Source organism: Lepeophtheirus salmonis, chromosome 14 (genome assembly GCF_016086655.4).
Source record: "Lepeophtheirus salmonis chromosome 14, UVic_Lsal_1.4, whole genome shotgun sequence".
Lineage (NCBI taxonomy): Eukaryota > Metazoa > Arthropoda > Copepoda > Siphonostomatoida > Caligidae > Lepeophtheirus > Lepeophtheirus salmonis.
This window is the reverse complement of record NC_052144.2, coordinates 20,447,203-20,468,129: the sequence shown is the minus strand read 5'-3', so window position 1 is coordinate 20,468,129 and position 20,927 is coordinate 20,447,203. Positions and strand designations below refer to the sequence as shown.

Here is a 20,927-nt window from a genome sequence, read left to right as displayed (position 1 = left end):
CTAAATGGTAATTAATGAATTTATAGAGTTTTAATATTTATACACTCTGATCAGTGGCGACCATTATTACAAACGTAGCTATATATTCAAATGTCATTTTATCATACTAGAAGACTTACATGAAAATTTTTGTTGAAGGAGTCACTTTTTATGGTTCTCATTATTTGGATTGAGATCCATTAAAGGTATAAATTCTCAGTCCTAGATATACGTTCATTTTAATGGCTTTTTGATGGTAGATCGGAAAGACAAACACGTTTCTAGTCATAAAATAGAATGTTCAGGGTTATGCGATAGGGTTCAACTACGGTATTGGAGAAAACAATATCTTGGGGTTTGCGGTTATGAAGGATTCCTCATTGGCCTATTCCTTCAAATGCTACCTGAATAGGTGAATATCCTTTAATTAATGACTCAATTGAATATTAATTGTCATCTCATTCTCATATGGCTGGAGTAGAATTGATTTAACAATGAAGTTGTCATTTGGAAACTTGGATGGATATTATGTTGAAGAGGGTCTTCCTCAAAGTTATTGACAGGAATGAATAAATTCATAGTATGTTATGACTAGGAACGTGTTTTCCGTTGGATAAACGAACCTTTCCGGTCTACCACAAAAAAAACCTATTTAAAATGAACGTTGTATCTTTTCCTACCACTTATTTACTTAGTTGATAGGTTGAGTGATTTTGGTTGTAAGGAAAAACTAGGACTGACTTGTCAAAATATGTTCATAGTAGGTATTTTTAGAGGCCCATCAATAAATTGGACTGAACGCTAAAAATGAGATATTAGATTTCCTTTCAAATAGGCTATAGTAATTTTGGCAGGGATGTAGTTGTCTACGGAATAAGTATCCTAGTAACACAACTACACAAAATCAGGGGCCATTTTTGAAATTGGGAAAGGACCTAAAGCCTCCTCCCCTGCAGACACCCCTGATATAAATGTTCATGTTTAGTAAACCACTCTAAAAATTTAGAGTCTAAATTATTATTTATGTCTCTTTTACGCACTAATAATTTAATTTCTCTTTAATTACTCAATGAAACACATTCTCACACTCTGAATTATTTCAAGAGTACTTAACAGCCATATAAAAAAAAAAGACGCACACAACATTTTTCGTATGAATTTTAAAGTATTTCACATTGAGTAGATACTTGAGTTAGATATTATGTTTAACGTTACTGTCTAGTACTGGGAATTTTGATTCCTTTTAGTGAGCCGAACACTTGAATCAGTTCACTAAAATGATTCGGTCAAAAGATTTGTTCAGCGAATCAGTTCACTAAAATGATTCGTTCAAAAGATTTGTTCGCCGAATCAGTTCACTAAAATGATGCGTTCAAAAGATTTGTTCACCGAATCAGTTCACTAAAATGATTCGTTCAAAAGATTTGTTTACCGAATCAGTTATAAGATAAATTTTGACCGCTTTAAGTAAAATTAGCGGTGCCTCCAAAGAATTAATCAGAATCATTTGTTCGTTGAAATGAGCTATAATTAATTTGTTGAAGTATTCCATGTTCAAATTTTGAGAAAAAATATTCTAGCTTCCTTTTGGGTTGACGTGCTACAAATATGCAACTTTATTACAATGACTTAGTACTATTAATAGTAAGTCATAAGTTATATATAATAATTTAAAAAATTAATTATGAGTTAATTCATCTATTTTTACATATGGGATTAAGAGGAGATCGATATGAATCACAATAGACATAGCTATTCTACTTCTATGAAAACAAAATATTGTTATTTTTAGTTGGTTATTACTTATTAGTGTTTTGAACTATGTTTGATTTTTTTTTTATGATTCCAATAGACATTTCAGAGAGAAAAAAGAAACTTTTGCGCCCCAGACATATATGAAAGCGTTCTCGTTTTTTTTATGTTCAATCTAAATTAGCAATCGCATTTGGAGTATCTGACTTTTTTTATGCTTCAACAACTATAGAGGTTCATTTAACGAGCGAGCTAGTTTATGCATGTATACTGTACAAGCCTGGTACTATCTTATGATCGGAACACTGAACGGAACGAAAATAATGGCTGAACGAAAAACCAAAATAGCTGAACGCTTACAAGCCAAATTCTACTTAATTAAGTAGAAATATTTACCGAATTGGCGAAACAATCAGGCTAAGTATCTATTTCAATTCAAAAATGTTTAATTTTAGTATAAGATTTTTAATGATTTATAGAACTCATATCTACTTTCCGATTTGAACTGGAAAGTTGCATTGCCCAACAATTACTCCAAACAACCATAATTTATAACTTATGACCATTTATGACTTTGACTTTCTATCATTTACTAACTGTACTTCTAAAAAAAAATGATAAAAAAGGATGGGTGGTAAAGGGTTCGGGGGGGTAAATGGCTGGGAAGTAAAATGTTCGGGGGTTAGGAGTCATGTTCCTTAATTTTATCTCGATGTTCGAACCACTGTCAGGTTTGTTTATTTTTCTTTTATTTTAATATTAGTCTTGAATCGGTCCTAGCACTGATTTTCTAATCAGTATTTTTTTTATCAGTCCAATTTTTTTACGGTTCTAAGGACCGATACATCGATTTTTCATCCCTACGGTCCTGGCTATTTTTTTGCCCCCTCCTAGCTGGGATTGAGGAATATTAGAACTAAACAATAATTAATGGTAGCTAGAACGTATAATATTGTGCTAAAGTCACACACCTCGTACTTTTAACTTCAGGTATCTTGTCTCTTTGAAAAATGATTTGAATTATGATGAAACTTCAGCGACTCAAATGACGTCGTAGTTAGTAGTAAGTACATAATTTCGGCTGTTTTAGTTTCCTTAAAGAACCGACGAGGACCGTTCCTAGAACAGACGAATTTTATTTGGACCGAACTGATGGGACTACATACTTTTTAGTTTTAAACCGATGCAATACTACTGAATATATGTATATTATACTGATGATAGGTACATTGTTGTGCCAAGTTCAGGTTAAGCTGTTCTATGGGTCCAGGTATCGGTCTTCGTTCTCGGTTCTTTTTTTATGCAGCCTCAGTTTTGGTAACAAGCACATAAAAGAAGGGGGGGTTGCTAAAAAATTTGGGCCCAGGAATTGAAATTAGATGCAAACGGAGCTGCAGCTACCTTATACGCAGAGTGCATAGTGCTAGGAGAGCCCCCGAAAAGTAAGGTTGCTTAAGACAATGGTTCTCAAATTGGGGGTCATAATGGGAGGCTAGGGATACTTTTGTGCAAAGAGATAAAAAATTATTTTTCATTTACTAAAAGAACATATAATATTACATCAATTAAAAATTTTATATATTAATATATCAATTATGCTAAATTGTATAAATTATGAAATAGCCATGCCGTATCAAGGGAAATGAGGGAATCGATAGCTGATTTATTTATTCACTTAATATTTACCTAGTATAATCATTCCAACTTACAGAATACTCATTAATATATAAAATCCCTTTTTTTTCTCAATACATAAAAATGAGCCTCAAGGCTGTAGCTTAATAAAATCAAAACAGGCAATCACATGGGTCCTGAAATGTAAAGGGCTCGAATATACTGGTAAAAATGATTCTCTCAATTCTTATAAAATGGTGTCCAATTTTTTTTTTTTTTTTACTGTATCGAAATAGCCTCCAGTGAAGTTTTTTAAGGCAGCCTCGAAAAGTGTCTAGAGCCAGTACTTTTATTCAAAGCAACCTCCAATCTATTTTCAACAACCTCTCTCCTTTAAAAAACAGATCAACAGAAAAATTTTCTCCCCTTATTTACTAGCAAGGCAGACTCATGTCATAGACAATAAAGGCAAATGCGAAGGGTGCCGATAGTTCAGGTGATGCCATAATTGGTCCTAAGAAAAAAAAAAGTGAGCCCGAACCTAACCCAAATTTCGGGTTAGGCTCAATTTTCCAAACATGATAGTTTGACCAAATTGTGCCCATAACGCTCTGGCCTGGTTGGGCTTTAATTTTTAATTGTCAGGTCAAGTCGGGTTTCATTCTTTTATTTTCAGGCTGATTTTTTTGGAGAGGCCTCTGATTGGTTTTTAATGGCGTGCTGTTTTTTTATCAGAACGCTGTAAATTCCTCATATGTGCTCATCTCCCATATCCCCACAGTGGGCTTAGTTTGTTTATAGTGCTAACCTCTTCAGACAGGTGGGTTCTGTTACTATTTTTTTTATTGCAAGACTTTGGGGTTGGTGGTGCTTGCCATTTGAAAGAAGAAAAAGTAGTTCTTAATCACTTTTCTATATTTTCGTCTAAAACCCGAGCTAAATGCACTGCTCCAACCAGTTAAGAACCGCATTTCAACGGTATATATATGTCATAGTAGATATTGAAATACAGTAGAATCAATAATTATACTAGTTAAGATTACAATCCGATTCTCTCCTAGGACAAATTTCAATTTTAGTGATGGACATAATAGTACGGGATATTTGAAGAGCTTGCCTGTTTTTGAAAATATGACGCCAAGGCATATCCTCAATGGTATTGCATATTGCACTATTGTACAAAAATGATTATTTCATTGCCGATTTCCTTTCTTTTTTTTCGTGAAAATTAAGTTATTTTCTAATACTGGGAATTGTGAAATAGGAATAATCTGTAAAGGATTCAGTTCTTTTGTTTAATAAGTTCTTTTAAGGCTGATTCATTCATAGGCAGTTTCCTTTCAAAAAACCTACTATGAGCATATTTCGTAAGGTTAGTTCTAGTTTTTCCTTATGGTAAAAATTGCTCAAACTATCATCTAAGTAAGTTAGTAGTAAGAAGATACCGAGTTCATTTTAAAGAGGATTTTTTGGTGGTATACCGGAAAAGCAAAGGGGAACACGTTCTTAGACATAACATACCATGTCCATGTTTTAACCGATTTCGAAAAGTTTGTCCCATGTTCATTAAATTGGAATAAAGGATCTGATAAATAAGCATATGGAGTTCGTAAATATTCAATATTGTCAATCTATTGGAATTTATAGAATATATAGGTAGTAGTTAAGTTCTACATCATTCATACCTAGAATTCATCTTGACTCGAGTTCGCAAGTTTGACCTGAACAGGGGATTCATTCCAGGCGATATCTCGGAGGAAAACCTCTCAAACATCATTTCCATCTAAGTTTCCAAAGGACAGCTCCATTGTCAAATCAATTCTACTCCAGGCATATGAGAATGAGATGACAATTGATATTCAATTGAGTGATTAATTGAAGTATATTCAGCAATGCGTGTAACATAGGAAGGATTAGGCCAACGAGGAATCCTTCATAACCGTAAAACCTAAGATATTCTTTTTTCCAATACCGTAGTTGAACCCTATCGCCTATTATCACAGATTGTTATTTATCAGATTCCTCATTCCAATTTAATGAACATGAGACGAACTTTTTGAAATTGGTTCGAACTTGAACATCGTATGTTATGTCTAAGAGGGAACAGGCCACCTACCCCTCAATCAACTATCCCCCCAGCGTTTAACTACCGACCAACTATCCCCTGGACCCTTTACCCCCATCTTTTTCTATTTTTATTATTTAAAAGTACGGTTAGTAAATGATAGAGGGTGACAGTAATAAATGAATGTTATGGTTGTTTGGAGCGGTTGTTGAGCAATAAAACTTTCAAGTTCGAATCGGAAAGTAATTATGAGTTCTATAAACCATCAAAATTTTAATACTAAAATAAATAAAAATTGCAATTAAAATAAATACTTACCTTGATTGTTTAACCATAGGCATGATATATAAGATACAATAAATATTTATACTAATGCCTAATCTAATTTCGTTAATCCCATGACAAAAAGTTGGTAAAACATTTAATTTAATAGGAAACATTCAAAATACTGACTTAGATGCATATAATTATCCTCTCGTATTTGATGAGATATACTAATTAATAATAATACGTATCACTAATATTTACTTCATTAAGTTAAATCAAGGACTCCTTGGTTAAATAAATAATTACGTTGGTATGGTTGTTCAAAGGTTGAATGTTTCCCCGTATAGTTGCTATTTATTGTAATATGGGGGTAGATGGCCTGGGGGGTTAAAGGCTTGTGAGCAAAAGGAGGTAATTGATCGGGGGTGAAAGGAAGGGGTAGTTGGACGGGAGGTAAGAGCCCTACGACAGTCTATTCAGCTTTGTGTGAGAGTATAATATTGAATACACATATTATTTACTAATCTCTTGCATTGGGCACCAAATTGATTCGGATTGGCCCTGTTCGATTGCATACTTGATCCCAATACCGTAATAAATCCTCCGCGGCTTTTTAGCCATTTATCATTTTATGAAATAATGTATTCTAGCTTAGGTAAGATCGTAACTTTCTACGTATTTATTCATTTCTAATTATAATTAATAATTATTTCGTTAAAATTGGGACGCCATCCTTAGAGAGAGAAAAGATGCGGAGCAAAAATTTCCATTGCTTTCAAATTAACATTTTTTCCCCAGATAATTTTTCAAAAATTTATTCGGAGAGCCCCAACTGCCCCCCCTGCGGAGATGACGTACAAAAACAAATTTAATATTTGTAAGTATTATTTGTGGTCTACGCGTTTTGAAGATATTCTAACAATTTTGCGAAAAAAATACTGCTTGAAGTGAGAATGAGTATTGGGCTCCACTAAAACATTTAGTGGGACGCAATGTAAAAGGTATTCCGTTCTCACAATGTGAAATGGAGGACGCAGAAGCGTATGTTGGCGCCTAGCTTAGTTAAAATAACATGATTTTTTGAAATACATTCAAGTTTCACTATACAAAATTAATCCTAATGTACATAGGCGCCATAAGTACAGATCCGCTAATCCCTATTTTGTGGCGATTTCATTGAATAATTCTTCTAATCCTAATTAATTCATGTATCTTTCCATTAAACTACCAATAACTTCAGGTTATTTATATTACTTCATTGATTCTGTTTATTCATCTTGTGATGTCTGCAAATGATCTCATCACCCAAATGCAAGCTTCTCCGTCCAATATGAACAATAACAATGATACCCCATGACAAATGCTCAATAAAGTACAAATTGTTTGGTTAGACATTTCATAGAAAGTAATCAATGTACAAAACAATTGAAATTTGTAAACACAAAATCATATTTATAATTTTTGAATATACATATAAAACTATATTTTAGCTACCATCGAAGATAATAATTATAATTATTCCCATAATCAAGAGCAAAAGATGTATTAATCTTCGGAAAAAATTGTCAAAAAGTGACCCCTTATAGACAATAACAAAATGAACGTTGTTCAATTTTTTTCCCGTTCATCGTTCATTTTTTCCTGGTCGTCGCTTAAAAAATTAAAAAAGTTAATAACATAAAATCAGTACCTAATAGATAATAATGAATTTCAAAATAAGTTATTTAATGCTACTTAATATTTAATGGAAATAAAAATAGAAAATTGTTCTTTGAATGTCATTTTCCCGTCATGGGGAAATACTTTTATATTCATAAATGTCATACTTACAATTATATTAATAAATATTCGAACATTGTTTATCATCTACAGTGGGATTTATTTTCAGACAGAAGCAAGATGATTTTATGTTTTTTTCCTACATACAAGTAGAATTGTAAGCAGTCCGCTATTTCGGAGTGCCGTTCATTTTTTTTCTGTTCAACGTTCTGCATTCGCCATTATTTCGGTTGGGCGTTGATTGCGGAATAAAGCCCACTACAGTTCATCTGCACAATCTGTAGGCCTCGATCTATTCGAGGAATACTAAAACTAAAGGACTCAAGGGAAAGAGTGAACAATCAGCAGAAGAAGAACATGTTTTTATCAATATAATGATGGCGAATAATATCTAATCAATTTCTTAGATGATTTAAAAGAAGGAAGAAATAAATCAGACGAAGTGGCTAATGCATCTATTCTTCAATAACTAACTCCTAAGCTATAAGAAGATAGGGTGCTGTCTGAACAACGAACTAGTATTTTATAAATATTATTGGTGGCTATATTTTAAACCAAATTAAGACATATCAGTCTGCTTGTTCGGACTGTCTTATTTTTGTTATTTTGGACACTAGTGACATTGGCCCATATTCAAAACTCCTTGATCTAAAAGGTTATAGCGGACAATCTTTATGCCGCTGTATCAAGGACGTCTTCGAAAATATCGAATTCATTACTGGTACACTGTATAATTTTACCTACACATAGCACTTTCTCTTTCTATCCTGAAATCGGAAGAGCGACAGTGAAAATTTGAAATACTTTAAATACTAAGGAATTAATTTTATGAAGTATTGCCATTGAAATAGGAAGAGAAGTACCAAGATCAATTCCCCGTGTCTCAATTTTTTTTTAATGTATGGGTTGTAGATTCAAAAATGCACCAAAGAAATTAAAAATAAGAAAAAACGAATTAATGTACTTTAAATTATTCTTTTAAAGGGAGATGTTAACACCCCACGACTTATTAAATAATGAACAAAAAAGAAGAAAGAGCACACTCATCAACCTTTTTTCCTTTTCTAATCGGTAAACTTAGTTGTTCTTTTTTAACCCAGATCCCTTCGTTAATCATAAGTAAGGGTGATAATTTTGGTAAGAATAGAAAAGCGTGCGAGGAGAAAAGAAGAATTACTTATGGCATCATTGATTAAATAATATACATCTTCTTCTATCAATCATGAACGTTATCATTCCCGCCTTTATTATTCAATATTAATATAATATTAGATGGTGATAGTCGATAGAGAACTGAATAAAATCCCCAAAATGACGTCGCCTTCTGTCTGGATTTCTGAAAATGGAGGCCCAGGAATTTGGAAAATACTTACCGGATGAGAAACAGATGGTTTGTCGGATTTGTCGATATAAATGTGCCTTTAGTCCCTGTCTAGAATTACACGCCACTCATTATCCTCATCTCATAACAAAGTATGGATATTCATCTATAAAATCAATTTAACGATGAATACATCAAGTCAGACTTTAACTTTGATCTCACAACGATGCTTATTGCATGTAATATAACCTTATCCATTGCTAATCATCTACGTTCAAAAATTTATGGAGAAATACAAGGGTAAACATATCCCTTCCCGAGGAACCATCATTAATTAATGGAGGATGTTGGTACTGATGTCATATATAGAAATACATATAAAAATGTTTTGAGTCATCCACACCAAATGATGATCAAGTTATCAGTAAAAAGTATTTACGAATATCGAAATGGAACTCTGAATTTTGTACTATCTCACAGTAAGTATTCAATTTTTTTTTTTAAATCTAACCATAAAATATGATTCTATTTTAGCTAAACATATCAAGAATTATGATACACAACTCAGTAAAGGGCAAAAACAACTGCTTAAATGGTCACAACAACGGGGGTAGTAGCTTTGGATGGTTTGCAACTAGTTTGTCTGAGACTACTTACTTCGCTTTAAGACTTGGGTATGATAATTAGGTTTTCCAATATTACATAGTCAATAAATATTACTTTTTATCACTTCAAAGGCTTAGCTATGGTTGATGGGCTCCAAGAAATGGTGTTCAGAAAACTCATAAAAGGCAAAACAACTGTTTAAATGGTCACAACAACGAGGGTAGTTACATCCAAATTGGGTGTTGCATTATAATTAACAATTGTGTATATCCATCATGATAATAGTATGTTGTTATATAAGCATACCTAAATAACGGGGAAAATCTTTTTGATGCTCTTAATAGGGAGTAATATCGCCGGACATTACTACATAATTAGCTTTTGCTCTAAATCTTTACGATGAATTTATTTCTAACATTTTTTTATTAATATATTTATTGTCTAATTTTATGATTTTGACATTTACTTTATTATTAATAATTAGTTAGATCTCATCGGTAGAGATATATCTATCCTGTGCACAATTGTATATAGCAACTTCCACATGAAGAAGAGGGGTGATTATCTTTTGATTAAACTCCACGTCTCGCTTGTGTATTGCAACCTAAAGTTATGACATATTTAACTGAATTCCGATGTTAGAACAAGAAAAAATTATCTGGATCAATCTATTATTTCAATATTCTGTATTTATAATTTATTATTATTAATAGTTATATGATTTTAATTGTTTAATTTAACTATTTAACTTAAATGTTTAATGGTTTATTTTTTAGTATGTAGATTATATTTAATTAAAGCCTTCTTTTTAAACTTTGAGCTTCAAATATATTTCAAATACTCTACTTTGTCGTTTCATTAGCTATTATTCTGAGAATAAGGTTCATAATGAATTACAATTTCATGGAGTGTGACGTTTTCAAATCTACTGTAACGGATAAAAAACGTCGAAGTCAATTATACGTAGTATATCTCCATTAAACATTTTGCTAATAAATACATTAGTTATACCCTCAAAAATCATAATAAAGCAGGCAGATGATAATCACATCAGTATTTTAAACAATGATACCATATGTCTTTTTTTCCCCTCCTCCTCGCACGCGTTTTTCTCTACAATATTATCAACTATAATCATAAGTAGAGACCAGTTCTATAGAGATGACGTCTCATATTTAAGGGTGATAATTTTGGTAAGAATAGAAAAGCGTTCGAGGACAAAGGAATAAATACGCATTGTATCATTGATTAAATAGTATACATCTTCTTCTATCAAGAACATTATCATTCCCGCCTATATTATTCAATATTAAGCAATATTAATATTAATATTAGATGCTGATAGTCGATAGAGAAATGAATTAAATGGCTAAAATAACGTCACCTTCTGTCTGGATTTATGAAAATGGAGGCCCAGGAATTTGGAAAATACTAACCAGATGAGAAACGGATGGGTTGTCGGATTTGTCGATATAAATGTGATTTTAGAATTAAACGCCACTCATTATACTCATCTCATATCAAGAGTATGGATATTCATCTAAAAAATCAAGTTAATGATGAATATTCATCTAAAAAATCAAGTTAATGATGAATATTCCTCTAAAAAATCAAGTTAATGATGAATATTCATCTAAAAAATCAAGTTAATGATGAATATATCAAGTCAGACTTTAACTTTGATCTTACAAAGATGTTTATTGCATGTAATATACCCTTATCCATTGCTAATCATCCAACGTTCAAAAAATTTATGGAGAAACACACAGGTAAACCCTTCCCTTCCCGAGGAACCATCATTAAATTAATGGAGGATGTTGGTAACGATGTCATCTCCAAAATCAAAGAAAAAGTCGAAGAGAAGGATATTTTTGTTGCTGTCGATGAGACAAAAGATAATCAGGAGCAATCAATCACTGCTTTAGTGATTGGTCCTTTGGACGGCTATTTCTCGGGTCGTCCATATATCATCAACGGGATAGACATTAAACGTGCTAATGCCAAGAACATAATCAATTTTGTTGTCGAGAGTATTCAAGTTACGCTTGGAACCGACTTTAAGGCTACCCGCCTGAAGGTGTTTATTACGGATGGGGCTTCTTATTGTAAAAAGCTGGCAAAGACCTAAAAAGATACTACCTTCAGTTGAAACATATTATTTGCGTGGCTCATGGGCTCCATAACGTTGCTGAACTTGCTCGTAAAGAGTTCCCTAGAACAAATGAATTAATATCCGAAATCAAAAAAATATTTTTGAACGCTGGACTAAGAAAACGTAGATTCGCTGCTTCTTACCCAATTCCCTTACCCCCAGCTCCAGTCATTACACGTTAGGGAACTTGGTTAAAAGCAGCTGCTTACTATTTCAAGCACTTCATAGTAATCAGGGAATATATAAGTAGACTCCATGAAAAAATGTCTTCTATAATTAAAGCAAAGGAGATTATTACTGACGAATATATATTTGAAGAGTTGACCACTATTCATAATAATCTCAATCAAATTTCTGGGGTCATCACAGCTTTAGAAGGACGATTACCCTTACTTGTCAGCATTATCATCGTTGAACTGATACGAAATGGTATTAAGCTAGCCCTCAATTTAAGGATTTAAGGATGTGTTTCTTACAAAAAAGGGTACTCGAGAATAATTTTTTTTAAGGATTTATTTTCTAAGAAAAGTCATTTGTTGTGAAAAAAACCAAACAAGTATTTCCAGAAGTTCCGGGAATAGCATAATAATAATTAACAGATAGTCCCAAATACCGAACATTTAAACTCTTAATAACCATACAAACGTAATTATTAATTTAAATGAATATAATATATCTTATTGTCTTTCACCCGTTGATGACTTAATTAAATTGAAATACTCACTACTTATATTTGGAAAGTTCTTAATAAGAAGTGATCCCATACGACTCAAGTATTTAAGCCCCAATTTTGCATGAAATAAGGGTCTCAGAGTCAAAATTATATTGAAAATATAATGATGTTTTTGCTTCTAACGATTAATTTGATCGAAAACAAAAGTAAAATAACCCAACAACCTAGAACAAATTTTGTTGCATCATTGTTAAAAAAAACACAACTTTTAAATCCCTAATTCGAATAAGATATCGAATATATCCCTATAAGCCATATCATACAATTTAAGAGCTAAAGGCTATGAAACAGCTTTTGCTTGCCTTGGCACCTCTATATATTTATTCTAATATATTCCCAGGCCGATCTGATTATCAATGAAATAATCATTATATTGAATAAAATCTTGATATTTAGAACAATTTTGTATCAGAATGATAATGTACACAACGGTTTTATCACTCAACGATATTAACCAACGATTTTGTCCCTTACTTTTTATCACGATCATTTTACCGGACACAATTGCACAGGTATGTCACTAAATATAATATAAAGGCTAGTTTTTTTAAACATTTGGAATTTTCTCTGACCTTCAACCATTCCCCTGCAAACTGGTTTTAAAACACAGACACACTAATGGAGAGTAAGTCTGGTATAATGGTCACTCTACTAGGTCAGTTGTTCATTATGCTTCCTTACGACATCATACAGTTGTCTTCTTTTAATCAGGAACAAAAACGTAATTTAAATGGTAAAATAGACAACCTGTTTTTGGCTGAAGCGGTCAGGTTCACAACTTGATTCGTCCAAAAAATCAGAATACATGTCAATCAAGACAGTGAAGACTCACTGACAATGTTTTCCTGAAGTCCTACTTTATCTAGGAAAATATACAAAAAATGTAGAAGTACCCCAACCAATCAATGGCAGCATCGATGTAGTGTCCCATTCAACTGCCTATCGTGGCATCAATGAAGACCTACAGTACCACAGATATGCAAGTCCCAAGAGAGAAAAGGGTCACCCAAACTAAGACTTTGATCAAGCTAAAACATAAACTTTCCGTGAAAGATCTTGTCTGGTCCTTCACAGATGCTAAAAAATTCTGTCAAAAAACTCGAGGAACAATAGATGGTTGACAAAAAGTCCTTATAACGTCCCCAGGATCATGAAGGCAAAGTACGCAAAGCAAGTATGGTTCTTGGCGTTGTTAGCAGCGAGGGTCACTTTATACCACCCTTCATCTTCAAGCAGGGCCTAAAGGTCGATGCCAGGTCTAAATCCGTTTTCTGCGCACGAAAGTATTTCCTTGGATGTGCAGCATCATGAAAGACCGACCTTAGATCTGACAGAAAGATGAAACACCCTGTCATACTAGCAAAAAATCCCTCAATTTTCTAGATTATGGGAATATGATGTACGTCTCGCCTAGTTCTTGACCTCCTACCTCTCTGTAATGGAACCCTTTAGACTATTTTGTCTTTCACAATGTTGAACGAGTTTCCAATGAAGGCCCCAACAGCATGAAAAGATTCCTGAGTGATGGAATAAGGAATATATTCTTGACTTTAACCAGTACGAGAGTCAAGAAGACAGTGGGACGTTTCGGGGAACTTTTTGAACGTTTGGTCCAAGCTAATGGTAATTTTATTTATTGAATGTCAAATTTTTGTGAAAATTTTAATGAATCTGTTAAGAAAGAAAGTCATAACAGTGTTTTACTTTTTTTAAGTCTTGGGAACGTTTAGATGAACCTCCCTTACCTACAATAAATAAGACTGCATTAATTATTTACAAAATAAGGAATGTAGTGTTCTGTGAAAGAAGTTCCGAAATTATACATAATTAATTCGATTATTTAGGGGGAAGGAAATTAACTCGAGTTTAAATATGCTCAATATCCAATGTATTTGATTAGTATTTATTACAGATTGAGTCATCTTATCGACTTATGTATATTTTGCAACCTTATTTATTGCTTATTTAATAAATATTCCGTTAGAAAATTAATAAATAAACTGAAAAAATCCATTAAAATTGAACTTTTCTTAGAGACAAATCTTTTTAGGCTGTAATTTAAGGTGTATTCTTTAGTTTTAACAATTAATACTGGATTATGATATATTTTATGAAAAATAACATGCACCAGGGATGTTCTCATAGATGTCAAATTCCTTTAGATCATCCAACATTTGTCATACCACCTTGCAGAAAAAATTTACTTTTTTAGTTTGATCATACCCTATTTATAAAAATAAGATCCTTCATTTTACCTGATTTTTATATAGATATAAAATTAACAACATTTTTAGGAATAATATTCAAGATAACATAAATAATCATTAATATTTCACATGCTTTAATGTTTTTATTAACTGATTTTAAATTTATTTTCCGTTACATAGTTCTTTTTACGTCGAAATATGGTTCTGAATCAAAATTATACTCTAAAAACGGGTTTTTTTAATGGCTCTAAAGGCCAAACTTTTATGGTTTAAATGACAATATTGAATGTATGTTTTAGCCAACGGGTGCTCCCAAACTTGAATTTCATTTCAGAGTGAATTATTAACTGTGATTTCTTACGTATGTATGTATAGTATACATATATGTATACGAGTATGTATACTAGAAACGTCGATTTTGTTTAATTATGCATAAAATGTCATTAATATTTCAACCAGCAAAAGAGAAACTTTTTCCTCTGTACTAGAACCAACTCGTCCTTATTATGATTAATAGTAATTTTAATATGAACGAGTCATGACAGCTCCAAAAGCAGTAAAAGAACCAAAGTCATTATTACCCGAAGAAGAAGAGGAAATTTTCATACTTGATTCGCAATTAACAAGGATTTTTATGAAGACAAAAACAACGACAAGACAGTCAGAAAGTGACCACACCCCTCAATCACAGCCAACCAAGGATGAAGAATCCACATCTGCCGTTTATTGTATACCTTATTACTTCAAAAAGAAGCCTCTGGCCACTCTGTTTGTAGTTGTTCTCATAAATTGGCTCATCTCAATGGTATCTGCTGCCATTTTTATTGAATTAGAAGGACCGGCACAAACTGCAAGGCTTCGAAGCACACAAGAGCTGGAGACGGAAGTCATAAGTCTCAGAAATAATTTCTCACAAGATTTTAAATTAGATTCTTTTATGATTTATTCCTCAAAATTGAAGACTCTCTCAATTCAAAAGAACAACAAAGAAATTATTTGGGATATGCTTTCCTCATGTGCCTTTATAACATCCGTTTCTTCAACAACTGGCTATGGAGACATAATACCTCTTACTCTTGGAGGAAAAATCTTCACTATTATCTATGCTCTCTACGGCATACCCATATTTATATGGTATATCGTTAAGCTTGGAGTCCTTTTTCGTGTTCTAGTCATGAGGCTCATCTTTTGGGGAGTCAAAATCTTTGAGTAAGTCCATGTCATACTTAGTTTTCTTGGATACACATCTGATTATAAAATCTTATCTCTCTTCAGGGTAGGCTGTTTCAATTGGAGGAAAAAAAATCGATTGACAAATGTACTTCAATCTGCTTCCGAAGAGGAAAAAGTAATATAAAATATCTTATAATTAACTATATTAGTTGAATTTTTGCCGATCATCCTTCACAAAAATGATAGTCTTTTTTGTTTTGTATTGCGAATTAATATAAGAAAAGATCAATCATCACATCGCTATGAGAGGCTCATCTATAGTGATATTAATCCTGTGATTTTTTTAACGGGCCCCTTTTTCGGAATTGGTAATCTGAAGAATGAATTTTCTTTTGCTCAGCTGTTGTGATTATTATTTAATTCCTGAGTAGTGAAATTCCTTTTCTACTACATTCAATTCCATTCAAAACCTAATTGAACATTCGTGTATGCTCATAAAAGACAGATAGTAACCTTGAGGGTTTGTTCCAGAGTTATAAAGGTAAGTCCATGTTGGACTAAAAGTAGAATGAGGATCGACGTCGGATTATTTCTTACCAATGTCCTTGTTTATTTTTCCCCCCCTCCCCGCCTCCTACCTTGCCACAGCTGATTGTAGCTGATCTCCTCCATAACATTCTTTAAATTGTCAGGCTAACCATGTATGTTTTCATTTTTTTGACATGACTATTATTCACACAATTTTCATCATTACTCATCTATCTATATTAATAAAGCAAAGTTTGCATGCTTTATCTATTTATATGAAAAACAGTAATGGATAGTGCCCCTGATGTATATCGAACATATTTTGATATAATAAATAACAATGTAGTCGTATTATTGATATATTGCAGGCGTATGCATAAAGCATAGAACGTGTAACAGGGTGCACTGAATACAGTGACCCTTGATGTTTAAAATATACATATTTTTGATCCAACAAATAACTATGTAGTCCTATTGATGAAATATTGCAAGTGTGGGCATATAGCATCAAATAGCAGTACTGTTTCTGTTTGTTTTTATTATTTTTCTCTTATGTATATCATAAGATTTAAATAAAATATAAACGATGACATGTAAAAAAGAATTAACTCTCTCAGGGGCTTTGTATTTAGCATAAAGTGAACACTCGTTTATTTATCTTTGTAAATGAACGTTCTAGAGACTAAATCCCTCATTAGTCATCCCAGCATATATTTTTTTTCCTCCAACCTTTATTATTATTTTTCCTCTTTTGAGGACAGAACACACATGAATTGATTTATGTAATGTTGTTTCAGTCTTTATTTAGGACTCAAGACTGCATTCCCGGGCAGTTCAGTCCTGCATATCAGAATTATAAATAAAGATATCTACTACTCCTACTCTCCTTTTCATTTCCTTTCTTTTTCAATATGTGACGCTGAGATTTAGATATACACGCTCGTTGCTGTATTATTATTTCTTACATCACATAGTTCTAAGTTATTATTCTTAAACTCGAAAATGAGTTCTCCGTACATAGACATACAAACTTTGCTTTATAATATAGATAATAGATAAACCCCTGGATTTTACCTTATTAATATTTAAGTATATATAGAGAAATTTGAATATACTTTTAGATGGAATCCAATACGTTATACAAGGAACTCACGGCGGATAAAAGGTTTCATCCCTGCGTCATTGGTGTGATTCTTCTGCTTTTCATGGTATCAGTATCTGGTTTTATATCATATATGGAAGATATAACGTATTTTGATGCCTTCTACGCTTGCTTCATCACATATTCTACCATCGGATTCGGAGATATTGATATTTACGTAAGATTAATTCATTTACTAATTAGGATCACTAATAGGTAGATTAATTATCCCTAGTTTCTAAACAATTGAAATGAGACATCAATATAAAGATTTCTTTAAAAATTAATTTGTAATATAAACTCAAGTAAAATAGATATGTAATAGCTTTAAGGTAATACTTTATCTTGTGAATTGTCGTTAATTCTTAAGAGTAGATGCCCCACCAATGTGAATTGGAAGAAAAAAAAGATTCAAAATATATTTCCGATACTGTGGATACGTATTATCTTTTGTGGAAATCAAAAATGATACAGCCAATACTCAATAGTGTTGAGTAGTATTGAATCGGCCTAAAAAACTAAAAAGACTGAAGTCCTATCAGTCCGGTCCTGATTAATTTTGTCAGTCATCAGATCTGTCCTTATCGATATTTTATGGTAACTACAACATCTTAAATTACCTAGTTGCTAATTATGTCATTTCAGCTGTTAAATTTTTCTCATAACCTTTTTCAAAGAGACGAAATGTCTGAAGTTGAAAATAGAAGGTATGTGGCTAGAACGTAAAATACTCAAGTATTATTACAGTTCTAGTTATCATTATTTTTTTTCATCGTTTTTATTTTCTTCAATCCTAGCTATGAATTAAGAAAATAAAAAGATAGCTAGGACCGTAGGACTTATGGACCAACTTTTATCGATCCTTTGAACTGATGAATGGTGAGAAATACTGAACCGAATAAAAAGGGGGAGAAAAAAAAAGACTGATTAAGAATCCAGTCCTAGGACCGATACAAAACTATTGTTGATACTCGGTCCGAGACCGAATTATTTAGAATTATAACAGTTTTAGACCAGTTTAGATTTTTCAGACCGAAACTAAAACACAAATAATTCCCAGCAAAGACATTTCCTTTTTTTCTCAGACATGACGTTATTGGCTGTAGTATGGGAAGAGGTCATCTTTAATGAACTTATGATGTTTTAGACAGTCTGGATGGAGATACCAATGGTGCAGAAAAGATTGTACATGCGTTGCCTTTTTTGTTGTTGTTCCGACATATTTACACTCAGAGACATGAGCAAAAACAAAACTTGGTTATTTTTGTTTCAACTCTCGTTTAGTTGCGTAATGAAACCTTGTAATTAAAAATAATGGGATACAATCGTAATTAAATGTTACTGCAAGTTTTTGGTCCCCACTATGTATATTCAAAAAAATATTTCGATATTTCTGTATGTATCTTTTTATTAATCAAAGAACTCATATTTCGGAAACCTCATAGATTTTATCCTTTTTGATGAGTTTGTTATAAAGTTAGAACATTCAAATCTTATTTTTTTAAAGGCCCAATTCATATTTTTAAAGTTATTTAAGATTTGTTGCTTGAATATATTTTTTTTTAAATAAACAAGGAATGAAATGGAACTAAAAAAAATAAATACATATATTTGTCGTCATAACAAACATAACTACTACGTCCACTAAATAAATAAAATAATATATATAATTATTTTCCTGGGATATAGTTTTTTTTTTTTCAAATTCCTTCCAAGAAATTACTCTTAAATAAAACTACTAACTATATTATAAAATTTCAGATGGTATAAATGGGCCACTTCTAATACAAATTTTAAGGAATTTGAAGTATAAGTCTAATCAGGCTGAACTTTTCAATACTATAATTAATTTAACTCTCTCCTTGAAATTCGATGGGAACTTATATTATCCGTTTTTTCAAGCCCAGATGATCTTTTTAACACTCTGTGACAATACAAAGGTTTGGCATCACCACAAATATTAAAATATAAAGTTTAGCAAATGTTAAGGGTGAAACAGTTCTTAAAAATAATACATTGACTTATCGATTCATAGTACCCTCAAGACATCGGCTTTTTGGAATGTATTTTCTAAAAATGAGGGGTGGGCCAATAGCTCCTACGGTTTTTGGCACCACTGACTCGAGGAAGTAAGTATATTAAAACATAGAAAAGAAGATAATGTTATGACGACTAATGTATGGCATGCAGAAAAAATATTTCCTCAGGTTTCTGTGCTTCTCTTGTATAATGCATGATTCTGAATAGGGTTGAAGAAATGGACTGCATATGAATGCTAATGATTCTTTGCAACTGACGTAGCTCTGGCATTTCGTGATTCCTTCCCAATACTTTGAAACCTACGTATTATTTATATATAATTAATTAAGGTTTAAAGAATTGTTATATCCTAGGCTTGTTTACATTTTGTTTCTAATTTCTCAAAGCTAGAGTACAAAAGTAAAAATTCAAAATAAATATATAACTAAGAAGAAGTATTATTCCCTTTATTATTCTCGAAGGCAAAACGTCGTAAGGCAAAACAGTACAAGGGGAACCGTCTCAAGGCGAAAACGTAAAAATGTTCAAGGCGATTCCTCCTAGAACCCTTTGATATACGGTATATCTGCTGACAGATATCGCTATAAAAGCTGTAGTGCTCGTTGCGCGCTAATAGATTTGAATTTCCAAAGGAAGGAGAAATTATAAATGAATAAAGAAAAGTTTGTCTGAGGAGGACTAATTTCTTACAACGAGCCTCTGTATTTAAAGCCCAGCACAAAAAATAAAATAAAAGGAGCGTATATAATAAAAAAATAATGAATGTGACTTACAATTAGCAGCGAGCGTGTGTAGCTGAAGCTCAGCGGGTCACATTAAAACTACTCATTGAGACACTTCAGCTACTATGATAATTGGCGTTAATTATTAATAATGCTGGAATAGCTCTATAATTTATGTTCAGGAGTCTTTCCTAATAAATATAAATGTAAGGGAAGACAACTATACAGAAATTTGCAAATATAATCATAATGGCGGTAAAATATATTAGAATGGAGTGAATTTAAGAAACGCTTAAACTTAACAAGATACGAAATTTCCCTCTCTAAAAAAATAAAAGACCCGAAATTCCCCTAAAACATGTATTTTTAAAGAGGCACCAGCTTTTGTAAATCTGCAGTGTAGAGGTGGTATAATTTACAACATGGCCTCCCATGTGAAAGTCGAGAAAACTCCACCACTAATAGAAATCGATTATATCAAGTTAAAACATACAGTTCCATATATAAATATAATTGTTATAATTATTGCCAATCCATCAAATGAATTATTTATATTTCTAGAGAATTTCGCTGAGATCGAATTGGTTCAATTTAATGATATATGGAAACTGCGTTCATGTTGTCGGTTATATGATAGTATCAGCTTGGATCTCATCAATATTGGATCGATGTGGGATTTCTACAAGGAAATGCATGTAATCTACTCCATAAATAGTATAAGGAACTTCAAAAAAATTGGATTATTTCGACAATCATTAGAGTGTGATAATTCAATCTGTAGAATAACATCTTGTATTTTATAATTAAGGTCAAGTCTTATAGAATGTACACTAACATCTTCCCCCTCC

General features: G+C 32.3%; 1 protein-coding gene and 1 long non-coding RNA gene across 3 annotated transcripts; both read left to right on the top strand.

The window, feature by feature from the left end:
* Nucleotides 1-9,114: 9,114 nt before the first annotated feature.
* On the top strand, nucleotides 9,115-9,613 carry LOC139907204 (uncharacterized). The gene is made up of 3 exons (XR_011783658.1): nucleotides 9,115-9,256; nucleotides 9,312-9,451; nucleotides 9,515-9,613. It is a non-coding gene; the product is annotated as an uncharacterized lncRNA (long non-coding RNA).
* A 5,262-nt stretch (nucleotides 9,614-14,875) lies between these two features.
* LOC121129166 (potassium channel subfamily K member 13) lies at nucleotides 14,876-20,925 on the top strand. Of its 2 annotated transcripts, XM_040724850.2 has the most exons (4): nucleotides 14,876-15,684; nucleotides 15,751-15,823; nucleotides 17,298-17,495; nucleotides 20,641-20,831. In XM_040724850.2, the coding sequence occupies exons 1-4, from the start codon at nucleotides 15,014-15,016 to the stop codon at nucleotides 20,776-20,778; spliced, it is 1,080 nt and encodes a 359-aa protein (XP_040580784.1). In that variant the 5' UTR covers nucleotides 14,876-15,013; the 3' UTR covers nucleotides 20,779-20,831. The 2 variants fall into 2 exon arrangements, with proteins under 2 accessions (XP_040580784.1, XP_071749409.1); XM_071893308.1 differs by lacking the exon at nucleotides 17,298-17,495 and having other exon boundaries at nucleotides 20,641-20,925.
* Nucleotides 20,926-20,927: the final 2 nt, after the last annotated feature.

Bases quoted from the DNA above. Each gene is read 5' to 3' on its own strand.
- LOC121129166 (XM_040724850.2), top strand. From the start codon at position 15,014: ATGACAGCTCCAAAAGCAGTAAAAGAACCAAAGTCATTATTACCCGAA. The intron at 15,824-17,297 runs GTAATATAAAAT...ATATACTTTTAG, and splicing joins CTGCTTCCGAAGAGGAAAAA to ATGGAATCCAATACGTTATA. The intron at 17,496-20,640 runs GTAAGATTAATT...TTATATTTCTAG, and splicing joins TCGGAGATATTGATATTTAC to AGAATTTCGCTGAGATCGAA.